The sequence below is a fragment of the Monomorium pharaonis genome, chromosome 8, assembly GCF_013373865.1.
Source record: "Monomorium pharaonis isolate MP-MQ-018 chromosome 8, ASM1337386v2, whole genome shotgun sequence".
Classification (NCBI taxonomy): domain Eukaryota; kingdom Metazoa; phylum Arthropoda; class Insecta; order Hymenoptera; family Formicidae; genus Monomorium; species Monomorium pharaonis.
This window is the reverse complement of record NC_050474.1, coordinates 18,355,069-18,382,260: the sequence shown is the minus strand read 5'-3', so window position 1 is coordinate 18,382,260 and position 27,192 is coordinate 18,355,069. Positions and strand designations below refer to the sequence as shown.

General features: G+C 40.7%; 2 protein-coding genes across 5 annotated transcripts in view; both read right to left on the bottom strand.

Annotated features, from left to right (window-relative positions):
* Window positions 1–8,058: 8,058 nt before the first annotated feature.
* The window catches only part of LOC105840041 (transcription factor EC), a 100,917-nt gene continuing 81,783 nt past the window's right edge, over window positions 8,059–27,192 (bottom strand). For all 3 annotated transcript variants that reach the window (XM_036291062.1, XM_036291061.1, XM_036291063.1), the window contains exons 6-7: window positions 24,062–24,338; window positions 8,059–11,831 (exon numbers count right to left, since the gene is read on the bottom strand). In XM_036291062.1, the coding sequence (XP_036146955.1) occupies window positions 11,589–11,831; window positions 24,062–24,338 (520 nt within the window). In that variant the 3' untranslated portion in view covers window positions 8,059–11,588. The remainder of the gene's footprint in view (window positions 11,832–24,061; window positions 24,339–27,192) is intronic.
* Window positions 13,346–19,481, bottom strand: LOC118647004. 2 transcript variants are annotated; one of them, XM_036291060.1, is made up of 8 exons: window positions 18,909–19,481; window positions 18,578–18,756; window positions 16,106–16,242; window positions 15,895–16,027; window positions 14,909–15,070; window positions 14,563–14,679; window positions 14,316–14,477; window positions 13,346–14,210 (listed from the first exon to the last, which is right to left on the bottom strand). In XM_036291060.1, the coding sequence occupies exons 1-8, from the start codon at window positions 19,075–19,077 to the stop codon at window positions 13,923–13,925; spliced, it is 1,347 nt and encodes a 448-aa protein (XP_036146953.1). In that variant the 5' UTR covers window positions 19,078–19,481; the 3' UTR covers window positions 13,346–13,922. The 2 variants fall into 2 exon arrangements, with proteins under 2 accessions (XP_036146953.1, XP_036146952.1); XM_036291059.1 differs by lacking the exons at window positions 13,346–14,210; window positions 14,316–14,477; window positions 14,563–14,679; window positions 14,909–15,070; window positions 15,895–16,027 and having other exon boundaries at window positions 16,147–18,756; window positions 18,909–19,476.

The window sequence follows — 27,192 nt, the reverse complement described above, 5'->3', positions numbered from 1 at the left end:
TAACCATTAAAAATTAATATACCTGTATAAAGTAATTTCTCCGGGGAACTCAAGTTTGTGGTTTAATTTATTCCTTATGAGTGTTTCGCAATTCGCATCACGGTAACAAAATTTCATAAGCACGCGATTAAGTTGAAAGTTGTATGAGCAGATCCGACACGGCGCGACGAGTTCAGCCGCAAAATAATGAAAAATAAAGTGAGAGAAAAGTGGTGGCAGCTCCTGACGTTGCGACCTGTACAGGGGTATATATCACGTATTTTTTGCTATGAAATCACACGGTCAATTCGTACGATCGATGGAGGCGGATAGACGGAGACATCATCTCCTTTCTAGCCCGGAGCCATCCGATTAGCCGATGTATAGACGAACCTGTATCAGCCTTGACCTCCTCCACTCGCCCTTTGGACCGACCTGGCCAACGCCGAAACCACTCGAGAAGCCCATTTCCGTCCGTCGTCACGGCAAATTGCATTTCCTCCCCGTGATCGCTCGTTATCGTCGAAAGAAGGGATTATAGCGTACGAAAGGGATGAAGCTACGAGGTTCATCGGGGCTACGGAACGCCGAACGGAGAAGGAGAAACTTTCGAGATCCTTTCTCTGTCTCTCATCGGCGCGCCTCATTTCTCTCTTCTCCTTGGCTACCCCGTCGTTTTTTCTAATTCTCGCCTCGACTCCTCTTTACCTCCGCCTTTGAAACGAGAAAAGGGTTACGGGCTGCTCGCGGTTAACTTCACTTCAGAACGTTGAATTTTACATTGTCGCTAAAACGCAACAATTTTCGCTCATCGCCGCCGGGTTATTTGGCCCTGCGGCGCAATGCAGATAAGCCGCGGGGAAAAAAAAAATTGAGAAATTGAGGCGAACGCGTAAGACCGTTCCGCCCTCCTCGGCGATGAAGTTGATTAAATCTTGAGGCTTTGCGGAAATGCTTTCAATGACGACACGTCTATAGACGTAATCCTCATTTTCGAAATCATAAACATATAACTCGTCGTCGTAGAATTAAAACCTACCTGAGAATGAAATATAACGAGGCCAACCGCTTAATTGTAGAAATTCTTCTTTACGAGATGCTCAAAACGTTCCAATTGATTTCGTGCGTAAAACAATAAATCATTTCTACATTTTGTTGTCTCGTATCATAATGCGCAATGCGCGCTTATCAGTGTCGAGCGGAGCGAGAAAGAAGAACGGGGGAGGGGGGGGGGAAAGGGCGGAAGGGCGGGGAGAAAGGCGATCATGTTGACGAAGAATAAAGAGGCTTCACGATTCAGTAACGTCATCCTTTATCTTCGTTTTGTCAGGCACACACTGCGTTTTCCATTCGCTTTCCGCGCGAATTGCGGCCGCAATATCCGCGCGGGAGTAACAACGAGCGAGTAGTAAAACATATACGCGTAACGTAAATGTAATTCATCCGCCTCGCCGTTACGCCGAATGTTCGCCAATTCGCGTTAATGTTAGCACAATTCCAAAATTCGCCCGGCTCGTCGCGCAACGCGCATTCAACGATCGCATAATTACACGATCGCAGTTGTACGTCCTGATAATTGCACAATAGTAACTAATAACAATGAATAGTCACCTGGGTGGGCGTCGGGACGAGATATCGTCCCGTCGGCAGCGCCACCGTCGGTGCGACAATGACAAAATGATAAAATATTCGTCACAACGGTAACATTAACGACGCAACAATAACGATAATTCTCATTACTACTATTATTATCAATATAATTAACATTATTCTCGCTTTATATTCGCAACTGCCTGGTTTGTCTTGCATTGTCAACAATTAAACTATGAAAAGTGATAACATCGTTTTTTTCCTTGACGCGCACTCTCTCTTTCTCTCTCTCTCTCATATTTCGTATGAGTCGTTGTACGCATCCTTTATACATACACATACACACACATACACACACACACACTTGTCGAAAAACCACGAATAACTCTATCGGGGTTCGAGAGAGTTCTTTAATAGAAAGATAAAGGATCGTAAGGCGATATTGCAGCGAAGAGTTTCTCCTCGCGCAATAAAATACCTCCGAAAATATATATTTCTCGCACGCTTTTTCCTCCCCCTATCTTCCCTACGTATCGTACTTATTTGGTTATATCCGTTGTATATCCTTACCGTACGTTATCGGAGCGAGTGGGTCTGCGGGAAATCGAGAGATCGGGGATTTTCTGCCCCTCGCACGGCGCGCGAAAAACGTCTTTTCACATTCCGGGAGTATTGACTTACACGCACCACGAGACACGAGATTGGCGCCGGGATATAACGCTCGCTTTCTCTCTCTCTCTCTCTCTCTCTCTCTCTCTCTCTCTCTCTCTATCTCTCCCGGCTCGACGTCCGGAGATTTATCCGTGCTCGCGAGGCGTGCGTGAAATTTTGCATCGCGCGGAGTAAAAGAGGGGAACGGCCGCGCCCTCTAGGGAGAGTTCGACGAGAAGTGTAATTCCCGCGATCTCTCTCTTTCTCTCTCTGTTTCCGCATGATCCGCGGGAGCCTGGTAGAGATAACAATTCGACATAGGGACGACACGACAGCCTCAATCCAAGCTGATCAGGGTCCGCTTCTTCGAAACGCAATAACGATCGTCTTGTGTACTTGAACAGCGCGTTATCGATGCGGCACGTCGGCATTTAGATTCGCCGACTCGCGTGACACGTTTATGACACCGTTAGCCATCGGCCGTCAACGAACGACAAACGTGCGCGGGGAAAAGCCGGCGGAACCGGCTTATCGGGATGTTACGTGTAGCACGAACGCGTTGTTAAAACACGCGACACGCGCGGCTCATTGCGAGCGCGTGCTCGTCCTCGGCCTGGTCTCTCTACCTGCACCGATGTTTTATTAACGAGATCTGGTGAAACTCGGCCGAGCGGCCTGTAACAATAAATACTCGAGATACTCGAGCTTTCTACGTTGTGATTGCCGAGCTGCCGATTTTCAGAAACTGAAAGTAAGGGAAAGGCTCGTGTTAGTGACGCGTATGATGAGAGGAAACTGCGCGCGCCGATTGCCGGATTTCCCGTTTCTGGTTTCTCTTCCGCGCGGACGCATCATTCAGTTTGTAAAATTCATCCGTCACGCTTAAAAAAAAAAAAAAAGCAATGATACAACGTATCGACGTGTGTCGCGAGAGGCTGCAAAAGCGAGAGAGCTCGCGTCATCTCGCGCGCAATCGCGTATTTCTGGAATTTTCAATCCTGCTCTCCTCGGCACGTAACACATGCGTACGCATGCACCCGAAGTATGCACATGCATACACGCATACGTGCATACGCATCGCGGTACTGTCTTTTATTTATGACCGACGCATCTGCCGACGCGCACACGTACGTACCATATCCTTTCCCTCTCCCGCTTTTACTCTCGTTGCGTCGTTATGCATGCAAACGATACCGATTCGCGACGCACGGATTTGCGTGCTTGTGACGTCAGTATCGACGAGCATCGCGCAAACATTCTGATCGGCACCTCAAACGTGACGAATCATACGTAGGAGATTGAGTATAGGCGAAAAGGGCTTACGGAAACGTGTGTAAACGTGTCATCTCGATACGTCTACTCTCGAAATAGGAATCAGTGTATTTACTGAATGAAATATACATCCATAACTGTATTAGCCAGTGATGTATGCACTATTTTTCAGTGTATTGATAATACATTGATTTTGGTGCGAGTGAGAATACCTCCTCTAATTGGGATTCACTGAAAGTGAATAGTCAATGATGATCATAGTTATACAGCACTGCGAATCAATAGGATTTCACTAATTCAGATTTAGAGTCGAATTAGTGTATATGCAACACCGGCTTTGGAATTTCGCTACTTGAAATTTTTGGCACACAAGGCATACTATAAAAACATTAAATAAATACTATTAATCTCATTAATGCTATTAATTCTAGAGCACATAAAAGTTTATAGTAGCTTTCTTATTAATCATATTAATACTATTAATAATTAATAAAAACTTAAAAATTTGTGAATTAAAAATGATAGAAATATTAAAAATTTTTAAGAATAAACGAAGAAAGATAAGTAAAATAGATCAATTTCGAAGTAGAAATGTTTTTGTAGTTTACAGTTGCTTATGAATTTAATTCTGTCCTTTGAAAATTTTTAATTTCAAAAATATTATAATTAGGCTATAATGTTATTACTTGTATAAGAAGGTATTAGAGAATAATATGTTAATAAAAGTATAGTAGAATAAACAATATTAAGCGAAAATTGATCGACATGTAAACGACATAAATTAATAAACAAAGGCCTTATTTGATTAATGCGGTGCTTAAAAATACTTCTTGAAAAAATCTTGCAATTTAGTAAAATATTACATAAAATATCAAATACTTTGAAAGTCCTTGAACGGCGTAATGAACAATGCCTTCAGGTACTGTAATCAAGATTTAAAATAGATCGGCAATGCTTCTGTTTTTGAATGTTAATAATTCTTTTATATTTTTATCAAACAGAACACGTAAAATATTAGAGATATTTTTTGTTTTATTAAAGAAACGCGAATCTGTGCAATAATAATTTAGAATAATAGACAGCTTTATTTAACAGCTTAATATGGTTATATTTCAATATTTTTTTCGGACAGATTAAAATTTTTTAAATGTCAGAATCCAGATTCAGCAGCTCAAAAACTACAAAAAAAAGCATATTGTTCTTACTTGCTGCTCCGGAGATCAAAATCAATCAATTTATTTTGTTTATCGTTTTTTAAACTCTGAAATGCCAACAGGAAATTCAAGGCGATATGAAAAAAAAAAAAACAGCCGTTTTTTTTTTTCAACAGGAAAAGAGAAAAGAAAATTTCATGTCGATGCAAAAGGTGTACGTATGGATATTTAAATCTGCATTTGAATTTCAGAAATTATTTCCGCAGTATCAATATGCGCCTGGGGAATGTTGTAACCGGAAACACATGAATAGCTACGTACGAGTAAATTTCCAATACGTCTTCCGCAACGCGCCACTGCACGCTGCCGTGAAATTTCGTTCCGGCAGAAATTAGTTTCGTTTCTGGGTTTAAAGGTAGGCGGCACTCTCTAAATGGCGTATACCCCCGGGGCATGACCTATTTCGAAGCTCGTCGGCAAACCAGTTACGCCTGCTAATCATTATTGCATACTTAACTTTCGTTGTGCGACCGGGGCCCTTCGGCGCTTCGGAGTTGAGAGGAGGGGGGGAAAAAATAATCGCGCCGCCCTTCCCCTCGACATCACAGGAAAAGTAACGTCAACGTTAACTCGTTTTAATCTCGCGACGCGGCCCGAGACCGTGCGACCCGCGACTCCTTTCTGATTTCTCGGTTAATTGGTATCGGGGGACAAGGGGGATAAGAATCTGAAATTGGCATCGAGAGTCCCCCGTGTTTGCACAAAGCGGCGAGTATTTCGCGACGGAATCCTCGGGGGGGGGGGGGGCCACGGGCACGAGCAATCACGTCCCCGCCGAAAGTCCTGACAAACTCCCTTTACGGGGACACGTCCCCGATAAGAAAGTTTTTCGCGAGCCGCCGAATCCTGTATTTACCTTCGGCGCGCACCATGCACCCGGATTATTTATTTTTCCCTTGGTGGTTACACAGCACCAGAAGGGAGGGGGGGAAGGAGAACGGAGGGTTGGCGCCTCTCCACTATTTCGCCGTCGCCGCCGTCGTCGAAATTCGTTACGTATTCCGCGTCGCGCGTCCCGTGCATTTTGCGAGTTGGCCCGGTTTCGCGAAAGAACCGTTCCGCGAACTTTGATAATCGAAATTTCTCCCGCACCGACCTTACGTCCAACTTCGAAGGGTCCGGCACCGTGGCGCTGGATGGAAGAGAAACCATGGGAAAGCTCATCCACGCACTTGTCGCTTCGTCCCGAGCGAAAATCAGGCTCCGTCGCGGTATTTCGTAATGAAAAACAAAGAGATTTCAAGTTCCGTGAAATAAATAAAAAGAAAAACCCCCGTGTTCGCTTTAACTTGACACACGGGTTAAATACACAAAAAAGAAAAGAATGGCGAGAACCGCTAATCAGGTTTTCGAAGGGAAGTTCAATCTTCAAAGTTATCGGGAAAACTCGCGCCTGGTGTAAAAGGCGGGGGACGGTTAAAAATATCCGAGAGGTGCTCCGGGTAATTTTTAAATTAACTTTCTCACGACCCGGGGAGGGGGGGGGGACAAAAGGCCTAGTGATTTACTCGTGGCTCTCTATTTTCGAAACTGGTCCACTCCCTTTCGTGCAGCTTTGATGTACGCCGAGCTCTCTCGCAGCTGGAATTAACCGTCAATTAATCAACAAGAGCGCATGTTGACAACAGTGATATAAAATTATTTGTCACACCGTGCGGGCGTGTATATGTGTGCACGCGCGTGTGTGTGTGTGTGTGTACCTGTGCGACGCAACGGTGCATGATAAATTCATACGCCGCGAACGGAATGATTTGTTAATGGACGTATCAGCCTCGGGGCATCGCAGTCTCCGCGAACAGCAGCAGCAGCAACTACAGTTGCTGCAGCAGTCGCAACACGTTTTGCTCGTTTGTTCCGTCACGCTTTGCAGGCACCGCGAGAGAGAAACGGACACGCCGCCGCGTACCTACGACACAGAGCGTACCACGCCTCTCCGTGGCGTGCGGCTCGTATAATATTGTTTGCGACTTTGCGTAGATCTTTGCGGGAGAGTAGCAGAGTGTGCGCTGACGCGATCACGACGCGAGGAAATATCCTCTTCCTCTTCCTAGAGAAAGAGAGAGAGAGAGAGAGAGAGAGAGAGAGAGAGATGACTTGCAGATTTTTACCAGCGGCAAAACGTCAAAAACTTGCGACCCGCGCGAGTGTGGATATCATATTGGTGAATATAAAAATACGTTTCTACAGGTATCTTATGCCACAACGTCTGAGCGTCTCGAAGCCGGAACGAATCAAAGCCAGGGCGTTTATTTAACTCTCCGCGCGGACCTCGGAAGCTCGATGGGTAGGTCTATATACACGGATATGAGAACTTTGCTCTCTGTCACTCTGCCTCCCTTACTCCCGGGGTGTCCCGGGCATTGGTTGTTCCGGTTCCCTGACGCGTCAATGTACATCCTAAATGTCATTTACATCGAAGATTCGACCCTAAGCTTAATTTGGAGGAAATCGCGGGCGGCTACGTTTGCAATAAATTGCAATACGCGCACCTGATTATTACAATAAAGTATCTCCCGTCAGGCGAGATCCCGACTGAACTGGCACCACTTGCTCGAAGACGCCGTTTTTTCCCTTATCGAAAAGTTTCAAATGTAATTACGGACGTTTCTTACAATTTATGAGCCAGCGAGAAAAACTTCTTTTTTTCCTCTAAAGAGAGTTCTTTTGCTGCGAGTGAGGATTAACGCGATAAGAACGCACTTGAAGGCAACGTGCTGGTCTTCCGTGCATAGTCCACGTCTGGAATGCCTAAGCTATCACTTTCCACGTAATCTAAGTAGATAAGGCGACTGAAGGAAAAATGCGTTCCTAATCAAGAAAAAAAAGTTTCTTGTTGCTGCGTGCTGTGTAAACTAATTTCAAATAGGTAATAATCATTAGTTGTCTGCTAAGTGATATAAATTATGAGCGTATCCAACGTAGTTTGAGGAATTCAAATCACCATCTAAAATATTTATCATCTTTATTTTTTTATTGTAAATACAAATTTACTTGTACCTCTGAGTAAATTTTTTGTTATTACGTAAAGATTTACTTTCTCTCACATGTAAATAATTTCTGAAACTTTTTTATCAGTTAAAGCTTTGATATGTATGAGAAAAATTGTAAATTTTATTGAATGATTTTACTTTCTAACATTTCTTCTTCTCTTTTTATTTAACTTTAGTTTATCAAATTTTTAATAACATCTAAAAATAGTTTTTCCTGCAAAACCCCTTTCTATGTATTTTTTAAATTTCTTTTTCTAGGAAAATAATCACATTTTGTATATGTAATAATAATAATAGCAATATTAAAGAGATACATAATTTGTTTTTAATGACTACATTTTACCCATATTTATATATATATATTTTTTTTTCGTCAGGAAAAAAGTCAAAGTTATGATATACAAAATATTTTTCCCATTAAATATCAGTCACCTTCAAAACTCCAAAATATCTAAAAAGGCAATTTTTATCGTAAAAAATTGCTATTTATGTCTTGATAGAATTGATAACTCCCTTTTTCACGAAAAAAAGCCTGGATACATCCATGATTTAAATATTATTTATCGATATTCGTACATATACTTATGTATAAAATTAATAGAAAAAGAGAATTAGAGTTATTTTACGAAATAACTTCATGAAAAATGTCTTTTTTCCCTTCTTATCAACCTCTTCAAATGACAAGCAACATTATCGCTTGCAATTTATCCACGTGTTAGATATAGTGATAGTTTAAACATTCTACAAGTCGACTATTATTATTCTCCCGCTGAAGAATATTTTATATTTGATATTTATATATTTCTAATTGGAAAATTATCTACAATATACAAATCATTCGCAAAGAATTGAAGATAGAGTCCTATCTCCACGATTACGAGAGAACATTCTTGTAATCTTCCCTTTAAGTTATATCTTTATTGGAATAACGGGTTTCATTTAATTTTACACTCAAATATACCAAAGAAACGTGGTCTCGTATAATTGATAAAAAGAATTCCCGCTTCTCAAGCTGTCGTGAAAATTAATTCGATTATCATACTCTCCAGGTTCTAGGCCGCCGGGTCTAATGTTCAACAGCTCGACTTAAATGAGCGAAGTTAATGTCTCTCTCTCTCTCTCTTATCCATTTCAGTGTTCCACCTTGCGACTACTCGAATTTTCTCTCGCTCCCGTGGAAAATAGGTGATACCTTAATTAACCGTCTTTCGTAATCGCCGACGAGCCGCCAACGATTTATCGACGGTAGTCCGGCGATCGAGCAATCATCGGTCTTGGCCCGAGGCGACGTGGGCGATGTGGGTTACAGTACACACACACAAACGCACAAACACACACACACACACACACACACATCACGCATATACACACACACCGACGAGCCGACGAGCGCAAAGCGAGACGAGGCAAGCGGTGAAATCAAGGCCCGTCGCACAAAAGCCACCGCCTCGTGCGCTCGAGCCGCAACCCCGCCGCAAGCGGCGTACGAGGGGTACGGTGCTCGGCGTACACGCTACCGGAGACAATAATTATCAAGCAAACTTTATAACGAACTTGGACATAGCACTCGCTCATCCGTTGCGAGTCCCTGCCGGAATCGACGTCGATATTCTCCTTTGTCGTCGACGACGAACGATTAATGGCAGATCGCGTAAGCCCTCTCTCTCTCTCCCTCTCTCTCTCTCTCCTCTCTTTCTCTCTTTCTTACTTTCACGTTTGTAAACGCCCAGATTGTCGACTCAATACGCTTTCACAATGCACGAATGCCCGTTTATTTTTATTTAGGACGCGGCGAAGAGATTTTATCATGAAATTACTTTTCGGTAACTCATTCCGATGCTGTTTGCATCTATCACGGTATCTTCGGCTATTGGAAAACGGGTCACATTTACGAGATAATAATGGCAAGAGAAAAATATGATTTTGTAAACTGCAATTTTCAGAACCATAATCGCAAAGGTGGAATTCTCTCAGTTTCGCTGGATAAGAAGATTCTAGGAGCTACTCATGTATAACAAATGTTAAATTGCGTACAGCTACATATAGATAAATCTCGATATTGCATGGGATACGCGCTACATACGCGCTCTAATACTGAAATCGAAGGATACACTTCCAAAAATATTCTCTCTCGACTCTTTTCACGAAGGCACTTGAAATATATTATTGCTACTTTTAACAAATCGGAGATTAAATCGAAATATCGCAGTCAATATTCCACCCCGTCGCAGTCGGAATACTTTTTTTTTTGCGCGCGCGCAATAAAGAACTTCACTCCCGAAATTCAAGCTGTCTCCCTAGCGGATCTGGTATTTCATAACTTTGTAGACCAAAGGCAACGTGCGCAATTTATGTATCTCACCGATTTCCACTCGGTAAATCACGGAAAAACCGTTTTATTAAAAGCCATACCATATCGCGGGCCATCCTCTCGCGAACAACGCTCGCAACTTATGAACATAATTTCTCGACGATTAAGTAATATCATAGGTGAACCATGTAGCCCCGGTACGTTCTACGAGAGGTATACGCTCTCGTATTTCCCCTCGTCGTCAAAAATCGATCCCAAGGTCCAGGCGATGCTCTCGCGCAAACAGAGATTAGATCTCTCGTCTCAAAAGCGCGACAGGAGCCGCGTCCTTCGCGGCACTGACATAATATACAACGCACGCGTCAAGTCGTCACGCATTCCATCCGTGTAACGGCCAGCCGTTTCGTAGAATCGTGACAGCGATCCGTTCCTCGCAATTGGAACGACCCTGAACTCCTCCTCCGTCGTCGTCCGACAATGGGTGACTTTCACTCCGCACCGCCACTTGGTGAGAGAAAGACCCCCTCCTCCCCTCCCGACTGACTGACCGGCCGAAAGTGCCCGATCGTCTCTTTCCATCGTCGAGAATCCGTCCGATCGATCCTCGTGCCCGATCTCCAGGGACGCGAAACGCGAACTTGACAAGTTCTCGTCACGGCAATTTTCTCCGCGGCCTTCGTCGCTTGGCGACGGTGGTCTCCGCCATGAAATGGTCTTCGAAAGCGCTCTCGTTATCCATGGTTAATGAAGAGCCACCCGAACCGGTTATTAATGACACATCGGGTGACGTAAGGGGGGGAAAAACGTAATGTCGCAACAATAACACGTTAGACGTATTCCGGATGATTGGCGGGGGACTGTGGCGTGATAGCTGGCAGGTCTGCTGGAAGGTCCGATGAATTTATGTTCCATCGTATGATCGAAATCGCGATATATCCCCCATTGGGAACATTAAAACCGTGGTTCTTTCCAGTCTTCTAAGTTCGCCTAAATAATTATCCTTATTTAATATTGGACCAAGTCGTCAGGGGATTCTAAAAAGGGAAATCCCCTCGCTGATCCCTTCCCAAGTTCCGTCGACGTGACGAGTGCCTTTCAACCGCGTCGCCGTTTGGCTCATAATGAATATCGATCCTCTCCACACCCGGTCCACACGCGTATCCCTCTTCATTTCCGATGTTCGTCGATCCTCCTTTTCTCGGCCGCAAGTTGATGACTAGTTTTAGATAAATCCACATCAGAGCGCGGTGACTCCAATAAAATCCAATTGGCGCCGAGCGAATTCCCGTTCGCCGTCCTTCCATGATGAGGATCTACGACGACGGCGGCAGCCAGCAGCCTTTAAGTCGCACTTCGCACATCAGCGCGCGGCAGCGCACATACCATTCCTCTCTCTCTCTCTCTCTCTCTCTCTCTCTCTCTCTCTCTCTCTCTCTCTCTCGCTTCTCCCACGTCGCACAAATCTAAATCAATCCTACCTCGGTCGTGGCGGCGACCGGAGAATATATCCGACGCGATCCAAGTTTCGGGAGTCGACTCCGATCACGCGCGAGGCTGACGGACGACGACGGTGGTTCTCGACTACGCGACGATGTCCATATCGGACGAGGAGTTCGACGTGGTCACCGCGAGGCTGCCGAGGGTGTCCTCGTCGGTTAAGCCATGGTGACAGCCGGTCGCAGGTGGGCTCAATGGCGGCAGGTGCGGCGACGACAGCATCGGGTCGCCGCCGTGCACGGGGCCGACGGTGTCGTCCTCCATGAGGTCCTCGAGATGCGACATGCTCAGACTCGTCGCCTCCTCCGCCACCGTCAGATCCGGCATCTACGGCAGAAAGAAAAAAAAAAAACACCCGACGTCCTGTAAAACGAGCCGCACGATTCTCCGGGTCCTGCGGATTCCGAGAGGATAGGGGATGCGTGGCGGTGACGGGTGAGGGATGAGCGTTCGACGAGCACTTCCGCATGCGAGGATCCGCCGTAGGGAGATAGGAACACGGTGGCACTGGAGCTGGAGGTCCATTACAAAAGTAATAGGGATGTTTGGAATGCCTGATGTTCGTCCATGAAAGTACAGGAGCGTGGACGTGGCGGCGAAGTCGCAAAGCGGCGATTGGATACGGGGATTATATTTGATCATGTCTGTTGGTGGTTAATGTCGGTGCGGTGCGGGAATCGAGTTTACGTGTATACGAGGAATATTGAACGCTTATTGCTATTTACATTGCTCGTGCGATAGGATATGATGAGATTCGTGGCGAAATGGGCCGTAAGGAATTTAGAGGCGTGCGTTAATCACTCGAAAGCTGTTAGATGGCAAAAAAAATGATGCTCGCACATGGAACAAGTGCCGGGACCTTTTGAAAATATTGCGAGATAATAAGCAAATTAAATACGGCGAGTTTTCAATAAAATGATGGCCGGGGTTTGAAAAAAAAAAAAAAGGTGTAACGGGTCGCTTACGACGGAGAAAATTAAATATTCGGTACAGTCGGGTTTTAAATGCCTACGTTAATCCGCGCGCGCATTATCGGGGGTAAACTGATCGAAGCCGTTTCGCTGCCAGGCGCACGGTTTAACTCCGGCAACTTTGTGGAGTCACAGGACGGATCGGCTTATCAGAACCAGAATTAATTTCCAATCGCATTTCAGGCGCAAACGACTGTGATCCAATTTGCCCGCCGTTATATTACCGACGTAACTAATTCGTCGGATTACTTGCCACGGTCTTCGCTACGCCGAATTCATGTGTATTTAATACGTGCACCGCAATGAAGTTAGCGATATCTCCGTATCACCGCGAATAAAAGGAAAGACAAACCGCAAGACAAACCGCCAGTACACCACTGCGGCGTACATTAAAGTATGTTCTTCTGAAGATTTTTACAAATCGCCAATTCATCAGAAGGAATAATACAATTTTTATGAGAAAACTTCTCGTACGTCTTTATTAAGGTACCTGTACCCAATTTGGCCTCCCATACCTCCCATTTTCAAATAGCTATACAATTAATTTTACACATAACACTAATATATCGCTCGCGAAGTCGATATGATGTATTTATGTTAGTTAACTGCTCGATATCTATATACAAGAAGTTAAGATTCCGTTTCTTTATTTAAGGTTTGATTTTTAATTAGTATTTCTTGTTTTCCTCCAGTTAGTTGAAGCTTTTTGACAAGTAAAAGTTAAAGCCTCTAGTAAATAAACACGGTTTCATTATTTAATAAATAGCTGTATGTACACAGAGAGAATTTTCTCTTAAAATTCACCCTCAAAATTTGGTAATTGTGGGAGAATATATGAGAAATTTTACTATACTTTTTAGTAAAATTTACTAAAAGTATAGTAAATCTTACACTGCAAAACATATCCACTCTAAATTCCGCGAAACTATAACGGAAAAAAGTGACTTTTTTTCCACTTTAAATAAGCGTGAAATTAAAACGGAATTATATACGTAGGACATTGTCTATAATAATGTCCTTTATAAATAAAACGGACTAGTGTCCTTTATAAATAGAACGGACTAATGTCCTTTATAAATAGAACGGAAATTTAGTATTCTTTTCCGGATACAGAAAAGAACATATCATCTGGAAGACAATATTTTATTACATTCAAATATACATTATACATTATTACATATATACTTATAAAATATATACATATATACATATATATATATACTTATATATATATATATATAAAACATTATATATATATGTGACCAGAAAATATGAATGAACAAACTATATAGTTTGTATACAAAAAAATAAAACCTTTATCCATAATAAATGTATTATATTAGTTTGTTTGATATATAATATATATAAGAGAAAAAAGAAGGAACAAGTACAAAATCCCAAACAAAGATAAAAATGTAAATAATAATAAAAGAAATTCTTAACATTTTTACAAAGTACAATGAGACAAAATTTCTTTAGCTCGCTTGCATAAAAATTCGTTGTTGTTACCGAGGCACAAAGCATCAATTAAACCAAGCAATTGGCTAAAAGATGATGGATAAGTCAGATCCTTCATAAAGTAAATGGCAAATCCTAAAGCGGCTGCTTCTTCCGCAGATGTAACATCAATTTTTAGTTGATCAATCTCACTGATCACAAGCCAGGCAGTAGCATCATTGTAAAAAACTTTTGGTCCAGGAGAAGGTAATAGTAGATCATCAAACGTTGGAACTTTCTGCATAAATTATACAAAACATACAAAGAATTACAGACATCTATTAAGCATATATAATAAAATAAAAGAAAAACGATTTTAATAATTTATTATACAAGATTTTACCTGTTCAAGAAAAAAGTCTTTTGTCCCTCGTAAAGTTACAAATTTTTGTAGCTGCAGAATGTTGTTAATTCCTTTCTCCGCTGTCTTTTTATACATTGTGTTTATAGTATTAATAACACTTTCAATAGATGTTTTCATCCTTAATTCAGCTTCTTGGACAAACTATAATATATACCACAATTTGTATGCATACAATTTTAGTATTTTTCTAGTATTCATAGTATTTTTTTTAAGTATATATACTTACACATTCTTTTCGTGAAAGATAGTAAGGCCACACATTTCCAACGTGAGGTCGAACTTGAAATGATTGCTGAAGTAATTCAACAATTGTGGTTGTCGACAATTCATCTTCTGCTGAATCCTAAAAAGGGACAATAAAACAAATAAATGTAATTTTACATAAGAATGCAAAAAATTGTTTTTTAATATGTTGAGTTATATTAATTTAATATTGAATTTGTAAGGCAAGAAAATTAGAATGAGCCTATATCTTATCATCTCATTAAACCATCTTAACTTTCATTTTAAGTATTGTTCGATTCTCTCTCTTGCACATTTTAATATTACGAGATTCTTAGAATGCATGTTACCTGAAGTTTCTTGTAAGCCTCTTCTGGAGTTATTACTTGTATAAGTTTACCCTTTTTGTTTGTTTTTTTTTGCAACTGCAAAGGATTATGCATCTGCTGCATACATTCTCGACGGTTGTTTCTGTGACGTCTAATATCAGCAATTTGATGTACGAAATGTCCCTGTTTCACATCATAACTTTTGACTATAGAAGTCTGGACTGCTAATTGCATATCCAAGCAAAGAGTTTTTGTGTAATGGAGATGAAACGCACCCCTAATGTTAAAGTAACAGAAGCCCGATGGTAAAAGATGAGGAAAGAGAGAGACAGATTGAGTCATTCGTCACTATTTTATAAACTGCAAATTACCGAATATGCATTAAAAAAATTAACGCAAATAAAAGTTGAATTAATTTCATAGACATACATATTTATGCAAGTAATCCTGCTAATATATTCCCATAATAAAATTATAAATTAATTTTAAAAAACAAAATCGCTTAATTGCATTAATTCTAATTTTATTATGGAGATATATTAGCAGAATTACCTGCATAAATATATATATTTATAAAACTAATTCAGCCTTTATTTGCGTCAATTTTTTAAATGCATATTCGATAATTTGCAAAAAGTTGATAAAACAGAATGACTCAGTCCGTCTCTCTCTTTCTTCATCTTTTACCATCGAGATTTTGTTTAATGTTTCCAATTTCTGCCACTTTAACATTGGGAGCGCGTTTCATCTCCATTACACAATAACCTAGACTGGTATTCATAGTCGGATCTTATATTTAACATCATCTTAAGTACTGTCTTAAGATGCCATCAGCCAATCACAGAGCCGTATTAGCCTCTTAAGATATGGCTTGAGACGATCTTTAAATAAGACTCGACTCTGAATACCATTCTTAGACAACTAGCAGTTCAAACTTCAAAGATCATAACAAAGTTGAAAATTGTTATATAAATACATCGATTTAAAAATCTACTGTATCTACTTACACATTTAGTTTTAAATTTGGGTGACTGTTCTATATGGATTGAAGGAAAGTTTGTTACAAGAGCTTCTCCTAGATCACGATATTGCCAACGTTTTTTCATATGATTTATGTTGTGAGGAATCAAGTTGTGCCTGCTGATTAAATAAGGTACACAAGACTTTATATTTTTGTTTTACTATAAATAAATAAAGACATCAAATGTATATACTTACTCCAAATGGTCTATTATTTCGTCTTTTAACTGAGAGCATAATTTTTTTTTTTTTTTGGGACTCATAGCTTGCCCTTCCAAAAAAGGCATTACATATGAACTAAAGCTAGGTAATAACTGGGTTTTATTATTATCAAGCTGCAATATTTAAAATAATAAAATAATGGAATTAATTTACAAGACCAGTAAACCACCCCGAAGGCAAAAGAATGTGAATCTTGCCATTTATAACATATTCTGGGACAGTCCATGGATACTCGAGTTTGCAAATGCTGTACATTTTAAGTTCATTTTTACAAGATACAACATAACTGCATGTGTTTTGTTGGTATGTTGTAAGAAGAGTTTCCACAAGCACATAGAACACATTTTCAAAGAGAAATATGCGACAAACTCTACCGAACAAAGGATGATCATCAATCTCTCCAACTATCAAAATGACATTGTTCTTGTATTGTACACCATGATATTTTAAGTATGACAATTCGATTGCATCAGAGACATTATCAGAATCAGGTAACATTTCAAAGATAGTACTTTCATGCTCTTTTATAATAGCATTTTTAACTTTTATGTCCGCTGATGGAGATAAAAAAGAATGTTTAACAGAGCCATTACTATGAAACATTTGATAAGCACATTCTATTTGAAAATGATCCATCACAGAATAGCAAATATTTTTGTAGGAAAAAAAACGCTTTTGCTTGACAACAAAATGTTTGCTTTCAGCACGTATACATGATTGGAATCTACCTGGCCCATGAGTGTGCATCTGTGCAGCTAAGTGAACTAACATGTGCAACTTGGGAAAGAAATTACCTGGATATAATTTCACATACAAATTTTGGTGTTCATGAACTAAAGCCTCTATTGCAGTTAAAGATTCAACTGTCAATGCAGGTGACCATATCAATTTAACAAGTCCGACAAGCAAAAGAAAACACTGCCAGTGCTGATTATCAGTAGGAATATCATGATGCAGAAGAATCGGCAAATGATACATTAGTGTGAAGTTTGCTTTACTGGTTCCCGATATAGAAAAATCTGGAGGAATAATGCGAGGCCTTTCACCACTTGGAATGCTTTTGTGAAATTTAAATTTGCTAATCAGAGTATTCAGGCGATCACGAGTAATTAAACGTTGCAAAACAATAGTTTTCAGGAACAAGCTTAATTCTTTTGGAACAATACCCTCCAATAATACGTGCATAGGATCATACAGAACATCTTTGAATATATTGAAGAAAGGAATGTGCCGAAATATGGTATCTCGCTTAATTCCATTCTTTTGAGACTTTTTGGAATACAATGCCTTATTTTCCTTCATCATTTTTTTCATTTCATCGACAGTTCGATAATGTTGTATTTCATCTCGCAAAGGACATTGAGAATGATATGACATTTTAGGAAATAATGTAAATGACGCAGTACAGATTCTACATTGTTGCTTAACGCGAGGAGAAAAACATTCCTTAAAACCACATAATTGATGTGCTGCTAGTGCATCAGCATGATATGCAAATAAATAGCCATAAAATTTTTCTCCTTGTGGATCAGAAGAAATTATAATTCCTGTAGAAGCAAGCATCTTTAAATCGTTAATGAAATTATTAAGAAGAATCTCATGTGTCTTAAAAGATTTCAATGATTTACTTTTACATACAGCAATGCAAAATGTAGCTGCTAAACGTGATCGTAATTGGACAGGTATGTTCAGAATTGTCACGTAAAATAAACATATTTTGTTAGTACCTCTGTGCATGCCAATTGGATTACATAATTCAATATCATCATTGTATAATAACAAAGCAATGTTGTTTTTTTCGTGTGCAATCTGTCCAGGATGATTCCTGAATCTTTGACCCTGCATTATATCAGTTATGTGATGATCTGACAATGGGGCATTATTTTTGAAGAAGGATAAAATTTCATTAAATTTTGCTAAATTCTGAATTATATCAATAATTGACACTACATATCCACTACTGCCATCAGGAAGATCTACTTGTTGAGGAACAAGATACACACCATTTTTTATCAATTGACGTTTACGTAATCTATCTGAGACTGACTGAGAAACATCGTTTTCATGACCAATGCAGCCAAGAAAATTTGTCATTACGTTTATTGCTATTTTAGGAACTTTATGTTTTGCTTCCAGGAGTACACAGAAATCTAAAATTTTATCGGCAAGATTCAATTCTTTTTCATGTTTTTCTACTATTACATCAGTATTGACATTAGTTTCATTTTGTTGTAATTCTACAACTGGCAAATCACATGCAAACCTCGGGGCAACACATTTATGAGTCTTAAATTCTGTTAATATTGAAAAATAAAAATTGCATTTACGACAATGACAAATTACTGTGTGTTTTGATCTGTTTGTATGCGTTACATTTACGTGATGTATTAAACGTGTTTTTTTATTGCAAATTAATCCACAAAGCAAACACTCGTAACCCATTATTACCCAATTATTTTCCTCAGCTACAATTATATCATTATCCTGTTGCTCTACATTGTTGGCAGATTGCAGAGTTTGTTGAGAGTCTGGATCTTCATTGGGATTGATTACTTCCATTACTTCGATCACTTCATTGCGTACTGAGTCAGTCAAATTTTCTATTGCCACTATTGTAGGCATTGTAACTGCAATGAACCAGTAGATTTTATTAATTTCCCTTCACAATATAATAAAGTATACACTGAGAGAAAAAAAGTATAACATGCACGTAACGTAATATAATCTATAATAATAATAATAATAAATTATCAAATAATTTATTTGTAACAAAACTTACTTTCGTGCGTATGAGCTTCTTTAATTATTTCCACACGCTCATGTAAAGGCGAATAATGCCCGCAAAAAGAGCACACATTTGTGTTATCATCCGCCTGAGGCAACTCAAATTCGTCGCAATCACACGCCGTACATTTACCGCGATGGTTACCGCGTCGATCGACACCCATTATTAACACCAACAATTAGTAATAAAAATATTTATTATAATTGGGAAGAGGACGGCCGTTAGAGTAACAAGTTAACACTGTTGTGAGTGAACGATACGGCTATCGCTACCGCTCGCGCCATATTGCGTTGCGTTTTGTTTATTTCGTCCGCTTTAATATATATGGCGGACCACATCCTTTATAATGTCCGGTTTAACGTCTGTTTTATAATGATTATTTCCAGTCCTATTTATATAAAGGATATTGATCTATATAAATAACATGTCACATTAAGAATTGCGCCAGTCACGCTTAAATAAAATGGACACGTAAAAAATCCGTTCTAATATGGTATATTCCGTTACAAAATATACATGTCCTTTATATATAAAGAGGATATGTTTTGCAGTGTACTAAAAAGTATAGTAAAATTCCTCGAGGTCACACATTATCCTACAATTGCCAGATTTTAAAGGTAAATTTTAAGAGAAAATTCTCTCTGTGTATAATTTTTTCCATAAGTATGTTAATAAGTGCTCAATTAAACACGTTGATTCTGTTATTTCGAATTTTTTCAAAAATACTTACAAAAAAGAGGAAAATACATAACTGGACCACATTGGGTATACGATGTAACAACAACTCAACATGACCCAAATGCTATCTTTTTTAAAAATCTTTATTATATTTATATAAATAACTAAAAATATTTCATATATTTTTTTTTAATTTCAGAAATGTTTTCTATTTTAAATCTGACCCTTATTTTTCAATTCCGTATTCATAAAAAACTTAGAAAAGTCTCCAAAACTTAGGGGTAGGGGAGGCATATTGAGTACAGGTACAAGTACAGATACCTCACATTTTCTTTCTTTCATTTCGATAATAAAGATCTCTCACACCGCGGCGGCGTCTCGCCCGCGGTTTCGATCGCACGCGGCATCTTTTTTACATAACGTGCCACTCGGACGGCGCGGAGGGCGTTATAAATTTGCATGAAAAAATACCGCGGCGTGGCGTTGCGCAAGCACGCGGTTTCTGACGGTTACAGCTCATTCGGCGATTATCCTTTGTCCCGACATCCCGGAGTGGCGCACAACGGCGACGGCGGCGGCGGCGGCGGCGGCGGCGGGTGTTCCTCTCTCGGCGAAAATATACGCGTCGAGATGCGAGATAAAAGGTATACGTCTCGCGTGAGGTAGCACGTACGATAAGAGCGGCGGACGTGGCGCAGTGGGGGCGATAAGGAGTTGCGCTCTTTGCGCGGACGTACGCACGATGCCGGGTGGTAAAGGTAAATATTTTGCACGACATTCAGGCGCGTGTGGATTTAACGTGTGCAATTACGCTTGCAATTATGCAATCTCGTGGGGGAGGGGGAAAGGGGGGGGGGGGGAACGAGCGTTGCGCAAATCGTCCCCGCGCCTTTCCTAGCGGGGCAACCAGCCACTTTTGGCAAACCGTAACGTTCCATTTCAACATGAAATAACAAATTGAGTAAGAAGTTCGAAATAAGAGGTGCGTTACGACCAGACTTCATAAATCAAGCGCATACGCGAAGAAAGTTTTCTCTCAAAATTTACTCTCGAAAGCATAGTGGCCGTGCGACAACATGGATTACGAAGAATTTGATCGAATATATAAGTTGCAGTTCGTGAATAACCTTTATCCTATCGTGGCGCGAAATTTCAGAGGTAATTAAATTTGATTACATTTTTTTCTGAAAGGAATTGTTCTTGAAATTCGAGTATGAATTTTTAGAGATTTTTTGCAATTCAAATAGGCAAAGAAAAAAATTACGGAGCTCGAATATGTCGTTCTTCACATTGTACAATATTACAAGGACTAATTACATTTCAAATTTTATTATAATTTTACTAATACATATTTTAATTCAGACGTAAGGGAAGACATTGCCCGACTAGTGATGCCATTAATTTAGAGACAGTCCTCGATGTAAAAATATTTTTTTATGATTTTTTAATTAAAAAAAAAATACATGTCCCTTGCGCCTTTCTCCTGAAAATAATTCATCGTTATCTGGGACGCATTTGTACGACATCGTTTACATTTCGCGCAAGATAAATCGAGGGACGAAATTAACGTTAAGCAAACCGGCGGTTAAGTGTCGCAGTAAAATTCCTCGTGCAATACGCGAGACACACTTCCCTCGCCTCGGTCGGAACCCGTCGCGCGAATCGCGGTGCGCGACGTTATCAATGTTTAAATTTCTCTAACCGCGAGGAAGCTGCTTGTCAGACTACTTACGCTCCGACGGAACTTTATCTCGAACAATAATTTAACTCATCCCTCTCGCGGTACGTCATCTCGCGCGTCTCTTTCGTTATCTCGCGCGTCGCAGCGCGACTCCGAATATTTCCGAAAGCGCGACGAGCGAATGTAAATTATCACGTCAATACACACAACAATCGTCTCCTCCACGTGCCGTTATGCGCCACGAGGCGAACGGGGAATTTTAATGTTCCCGTGTAAAAACTCGAGAAGTGATTATTTATTACACAAAATCGAAACGAATCATACGAATAAAGATAAACAAGAACACAATAAGGTATTCAGCATTTTTTATAAACTTGTCTCACTTTGAGATATGTGATCAAAGAATTAATAATCGCATCAGGAACATTGGTTATAAAAAATAATTACATTTCGCAATTTTTGAATATAATCACCAAAAAAAATAGTTACTGATAGATTCAACCAGTATGTCTGCTAAAAAATAGACGAATCAAAGTTCTTTTATATAGAAATCACTAAATAAACACGATTAATTCCTTTTTGTTAAATATATCAGAATTCGTAACAATATTTTAATCTGTACTTAATTAAATCACCATAACTTTTTAGAAAAAAGAAGTCTGGTGAATGTAAGAAACTTTATAGTGATTAATTTATAAGTATTTCGTATATGTAAACGATTTGCATCATTTAAAAAAAAAAAGAAAAAGAAATATGTTCTACCAATTTTGGAACCTTATTTCTCAAACGTTTATTCTTAATTATATCGCGAAACGTTAATTATTACAAAATGTAAAAAAATATTATGAAAACCGCTACACTATATCTGATAAAAGACGCACAAAGTTACATTTATCATCCAAAAAACAGAGTAGCATATCGCGAATTATATCGCGATAACTAGAAGCTCTGTTTAAACTCGTCAAAATGCATCCTATCATATTAAGATATTTCTACAGTGATACATAATATATAACATTTCTGCACATGTAATATAATCCTACATGTCGTCTCGTCGACGTTTCGAGTTCACATCATTAAAAGTTTTACGAATATAGACTGACGTAAGTCACGCCGCGCGGTCGACGCAATAAAAATTATTAATAACCTCTTCTGTTCCTCCGGCTAAATCCCCTCGGCGACAGGGCCTTCTTTAGGAGGCCCAAATCTGTCGTCGTCGATGCGTATAAAGCACCGTCATCGTTATCGGGAACTTCGGGGAGTTCTTAATCGCATCACGAAGCCGCGCACGTCAAATCTCATACGTACACGTATACGTACGTGCGTAACCTTATCTGGCCCACTAATTCGCACAACGGTAACTTCTGCCGCTCATCTCGCGAGATATCTCCGTCATCGGGCGTCCCGAAAGGAGAGATGACGACGACGGCGGCTATCTCTCGCGGGAGATCCGCTCCTCCAGTCCTAACGAGAGCGATTTGCGCGACGAACAGACTGCGATAAGTCGCAATTCATTATTCGGAACGATAATCCGCTGATGTGGAACCACCAGCCGGGAGGTCCGTTTCTATGCCCTCGTACACATCGGAAAATTAACGTTTTGACAATAATGAATAACGAAGCGAGAAATAACACATCGAGTCGCCTCTCAAACAGAAATTATAATATAACATTCGATGCAATAGCGAAAATTGCATTAAGTGCAATTAAAAATAATATAAAAAAGAAAAACAAGTCCGTCTCCCTCCGCGCGGGGATTGTTACAATTACCACATCGAAATTGTAAAATCGTACGCGTGCGAGATTGAAAATTTGCATAACGCCCGCGCGAGAGGCGGCGAACTGTCGCGTTCGAGTGTGAACGAGAATCTTTCGAAAGGCAACTCGCCACCGTCGAAAGAAAGTCTCGGCGACGCGGGCGAGAGACGGCACTGTCAATTGTACGTAAATGAGAAAATATATTTCTCGTTATGTAAACACGGACGGATCGATCTCCGGTTGCGTAATAAACAACCGTTACCGCCGCGGCGCTGTCAAAAGCCAAGCGTCGCCTTCTTCTCGCCCGTACGAGAGTAAAAGACAAACGGGTACGCGAAGGAGAGATCGCGAGCGAGCGAGCAGTCATTCGCCTCTCTACGTTTCTCCGTCTCTCCCTCTTCTCTTTCGGAACAGATGCGCGCATTATAAAACCTGGTCTGGCGGTGCCAGAACGAGCGCGGAGGGTTTATTCGGATCAAGGATCGGGATCGATCGTTGCGTCGACGCCCCGTCGATCGCCACGGCATCGGGAATCAGCCGCGCGACTGTCGCATTAAGATTAAATGACTCGCCGTTACGAAACCCGCGCACTTAATAAACCTGACCAAAGTTAACGATATTATTCCGCGTATTAAAAGTAAAAATTTCCTCGCTAGCCGAGCGGATGACGTGCTCGTTAATTGCTTGTCAAAATCGTTACGTAATGTAAGAATAATGGAAAAAAAAATTAACGTTTATGAAGAGGTAAAAAGAAAAATGCGTAAGATATTACATGACAGAGAACGTGACACTCGTGAGACATGAGATTTATTGGTGAAACGCTGAATATTGTTCTTATTTTTTTAATCGTTATACGGGATCGAAGGTGGATGTGGAGCGAATCAAGATGAAATGCAAGCGTGAATTATTACGGATGCGGAAGCCGGGCATAAAACTTGCACGCAGGCGGTTAAAATGGCGCGACGGTGTATATTCGAGGCAGGCGGATGTAACGAGATGCGGGCCGGATGGGGAAGGACTTTATACTTACCTTTCGGTGCTCGAGCTTACTCCTCTGGAAGGTGTTGAGCATGGCGGAAGTGGACGCCCAGTTGAAGTCGGAAACCGGAAGCCCGTGCGCTTTTGCCTGCAGCTCGAGCTCCTGCACGCGCAGCAGCAGCCTGCGATTCTGGTGCTCGAGTTGCTTATGCCTGAGCTCGTTCTGCTTCATCCTCGTGAGCTCGTTCTTCAATAGTTTTATGTACTCGACCGAAGACTTGAGAATCGTACCCTTGTTCGGCCTGACGTCCCTGACGATCTCGTAATATCTGCAGAAGTAAAAGGGGGCCAAGCGAACGTTACTTCATAAATAATAACAGACGTGAGAGAACACAACTAAATAAAAAAAAAAAAAGAGTCTTAATCGATCGTATCTCTTTGTGCTAATACTTTTTGTATATTCTTTCGTACATCCTTCCAAGCACGTCCGATTGCGTGCTGAATAAATTTTCGGCCTTGAAACAGTTATATAAGCTGAACCAGAATAGTGATGTCACGATATTAAATTGATAATCAATTTAATAATGATGTTGCTAACGAGCATCTGTTACCTCCTACCCCTACAAATACTGTAAAGAATTTGTTGCGAAAAATAACTTCAGCAGATTCAAACATGGAATCTTCTCCGACCTCTGGAGCGAGTGTCAATTTAATACCGTGATATTACAATTTCTGCTCGGCTCATAACTGTTTTCCGCTCAGTTTTTAATAGTTTTGACGATTTCTGACTTTAAATACAGGATTTCCTGTTCCCTCAGTACATGAACAAATGTATAAAAAGGCAACTGTAAATTTGTATTTTCATAATTACTATAAACAAACAAGTAGTAAAAATTTATGCTTTTATGAAGAAAGAAAGGAAAAAATACATGTTATACTAAAATTGTCAATATTAAAACGGCAATTTAGACACTTATTGTGGGCATTATAAAGTATTTTTCAAAATTTTTTCGCATGTTTTTTTAATATAAATTAATAGTTTTTGAAAAATATAATAAAATCAATATTTTTTGTTGTAAACCAATTTGTGTAAATAAATCTCGTATTTAATGGTGTTCTGAGGATTTTTTGAGTCATTCTAATCTAAAATAAGAACTTTTAAATGAAAGACAAAATTTTTTAAATGAAAGACAAAAGTAATATAGTGAGTGAAAAAATACTTTCATCATTTCGGAATTTATTTTCTAGGTTTTTTTGTTTGCTGTATCTGAATTTGAAATCAACATTTCCAAGCATTAAAAATTTAAGAGATGACAAAACCAAAATAACAGGAAAAAAGTTTTTTAAATAGAGTGGTTGTTCAGCGACCAAAGATAAACCCCAAAAAACAACTCCTAAATAAATGAAACCATTGTTTTTTTCAAGATTAAGCGACCTGAAGAAGCTCACGTACTGATTTTCATTAAAGAAAGCTTTTAATTGTTGAACCGTTAGTGAATTAAAAATTTCTGATTCGTAACGAATGACTCGAAAAATCCCTGGATGCAAAATTAAAAAAGAAATCGGTCTGATATACGAAAATTCGTGACAAAGAGTTTTAATGCGGAACTACAAACGTATCAATTGGCTTGTTCTTTTTCGCTGCACTGCTGCACTGGTGCAACAGATTAAGGTAGGACAAATATATTTTTTCTTATTCTAACTTATTGCGTCAGTGCAGCAGTGCGAAAAAGAACAGGCCGAATCTGTAATGTAATTGTATTGATGTAATTGTAAATAAACAAATAATTGTTCGCCGGAGATACTTCCACCAATAAAGTATTTCGTATTCCCAACTCTCTCAATGCAATCCTCTTTACATCCCCAGTGCCGCCAAAGAGTTGATTGTGATTCCTCGGCGGGTTGCATAAAGAGAACGGCGGGGGTAGGTGAGATTCGTGAGCGTTGCGCTCACGTTTTCAATTTCCTCGGCGGCTCTCGCTCTCACGGAGTAAAAAGGTGATGACAACCCCAGGTGAAAGGGAGAGTGCCGGCAAAGGGGCCCGCCAGGGCTGCTTGAAACCCCAGACGCGGGCGATTATTTCGTCGGAAACGTGTTCGAGACAGGGTGTTTCGCGAGAGGAGAGATTCCCAAAGTTCCACAACCGACCGTCATACGACCGATATTACACCGTCTCTCTGTGAGTCATCCTGGCTGAGCCACCGCGTCGTCGACTCGTCTCTCGAGGGCCGCCCCTCGAGATGGAATTCCGCGCGGGAGTTCGCGTGGAATATCAGACGGATGGACGGACGGACGGACGGGGGCCGCCCCCTCGGTATCTCGACGGGGGTTGCAGGCAACGGAAATCCCGAGGAATCTCCATAACACGCGCTCTCGTACTCTTTGCACCTCCTCCTCCTCCTCCTCCTCCTCCTCCTTTTCTCACCTTTTTGTGCACCTCGCGTCTTCGCAGATACGGCGATTTGTCGTTAGTCCGGGGGAATTTCTCAGGGCGACGCTCTCGAAAAATTCATGAGCAGCATTCTGCGTATGCAGAAACGAGGAAAGGGGGGAGGAGGAATCGAGGCTGGAGCGGGAGATGGCATCACGGCGCGGTGTCTCCGCGCGAGCGAGGGGGGACGCATTCGCGATGATCCAGCGCGGACAATCTCGCAACGCCAGCGTGAGGGATGCCCGGCGAGCGGCTCGCGAATGAAAACGTGGGAGTAAGAAAAATTCAGGATTGCCGGGGAAAGTGCGCATTTCTTCAGAAACATGTGGCAATTTTTGCCGGGCGCGGCGGCGTCGGGAGTGGCTTCGAAGATTGTAATGCGCGCTTGTTCTCGCGCTCGCCTCGCGCATTAATTTCGAAAATATATTATTACGAAACGTACGGAGGGGGCCGGCGAGTCTCGCGTCTGACAAACGTCGCGAAAAAGTGCGCGCGCTGTATAAACACAGGTAGCATATTTCTCTCCTCGAAAACAAAACAATGCCGCTTCGTGGAAGATCGATAGCTCATTCAAATAAAGGATAAGATACGATATCTGATAAGGGCGAGATGCTATCCGCGAGCTACGTAATTCGTGCGATAATACGAATCAGTTATTTGTAATTAAGCTGCGGCGCACGGGAAAAAAAAATTTCGATTGCTGTATCTTTTATTAGATATATCACTGCGATATATGTGTGCCATTAATCAC

What these genes read in the sequence shown, in the direction of transcription:
- LOC118647004 (XM_036291059.1), bottom strand. Translation starts at nt 19,077, where the DNA reads ATGGGTGTCGATCGACGCGGTAACCATCGCGGTAAATGTACGGCGTGT. An exon ending in AGAAGCTCATACGCACGAAA is followed by an intron (nt 18,757 to 18,908) that starts GTAAGTTTTGTT and finishes GGTTCATTGCAG; the next exon opens with TTACAATGCCTACAATAGTG.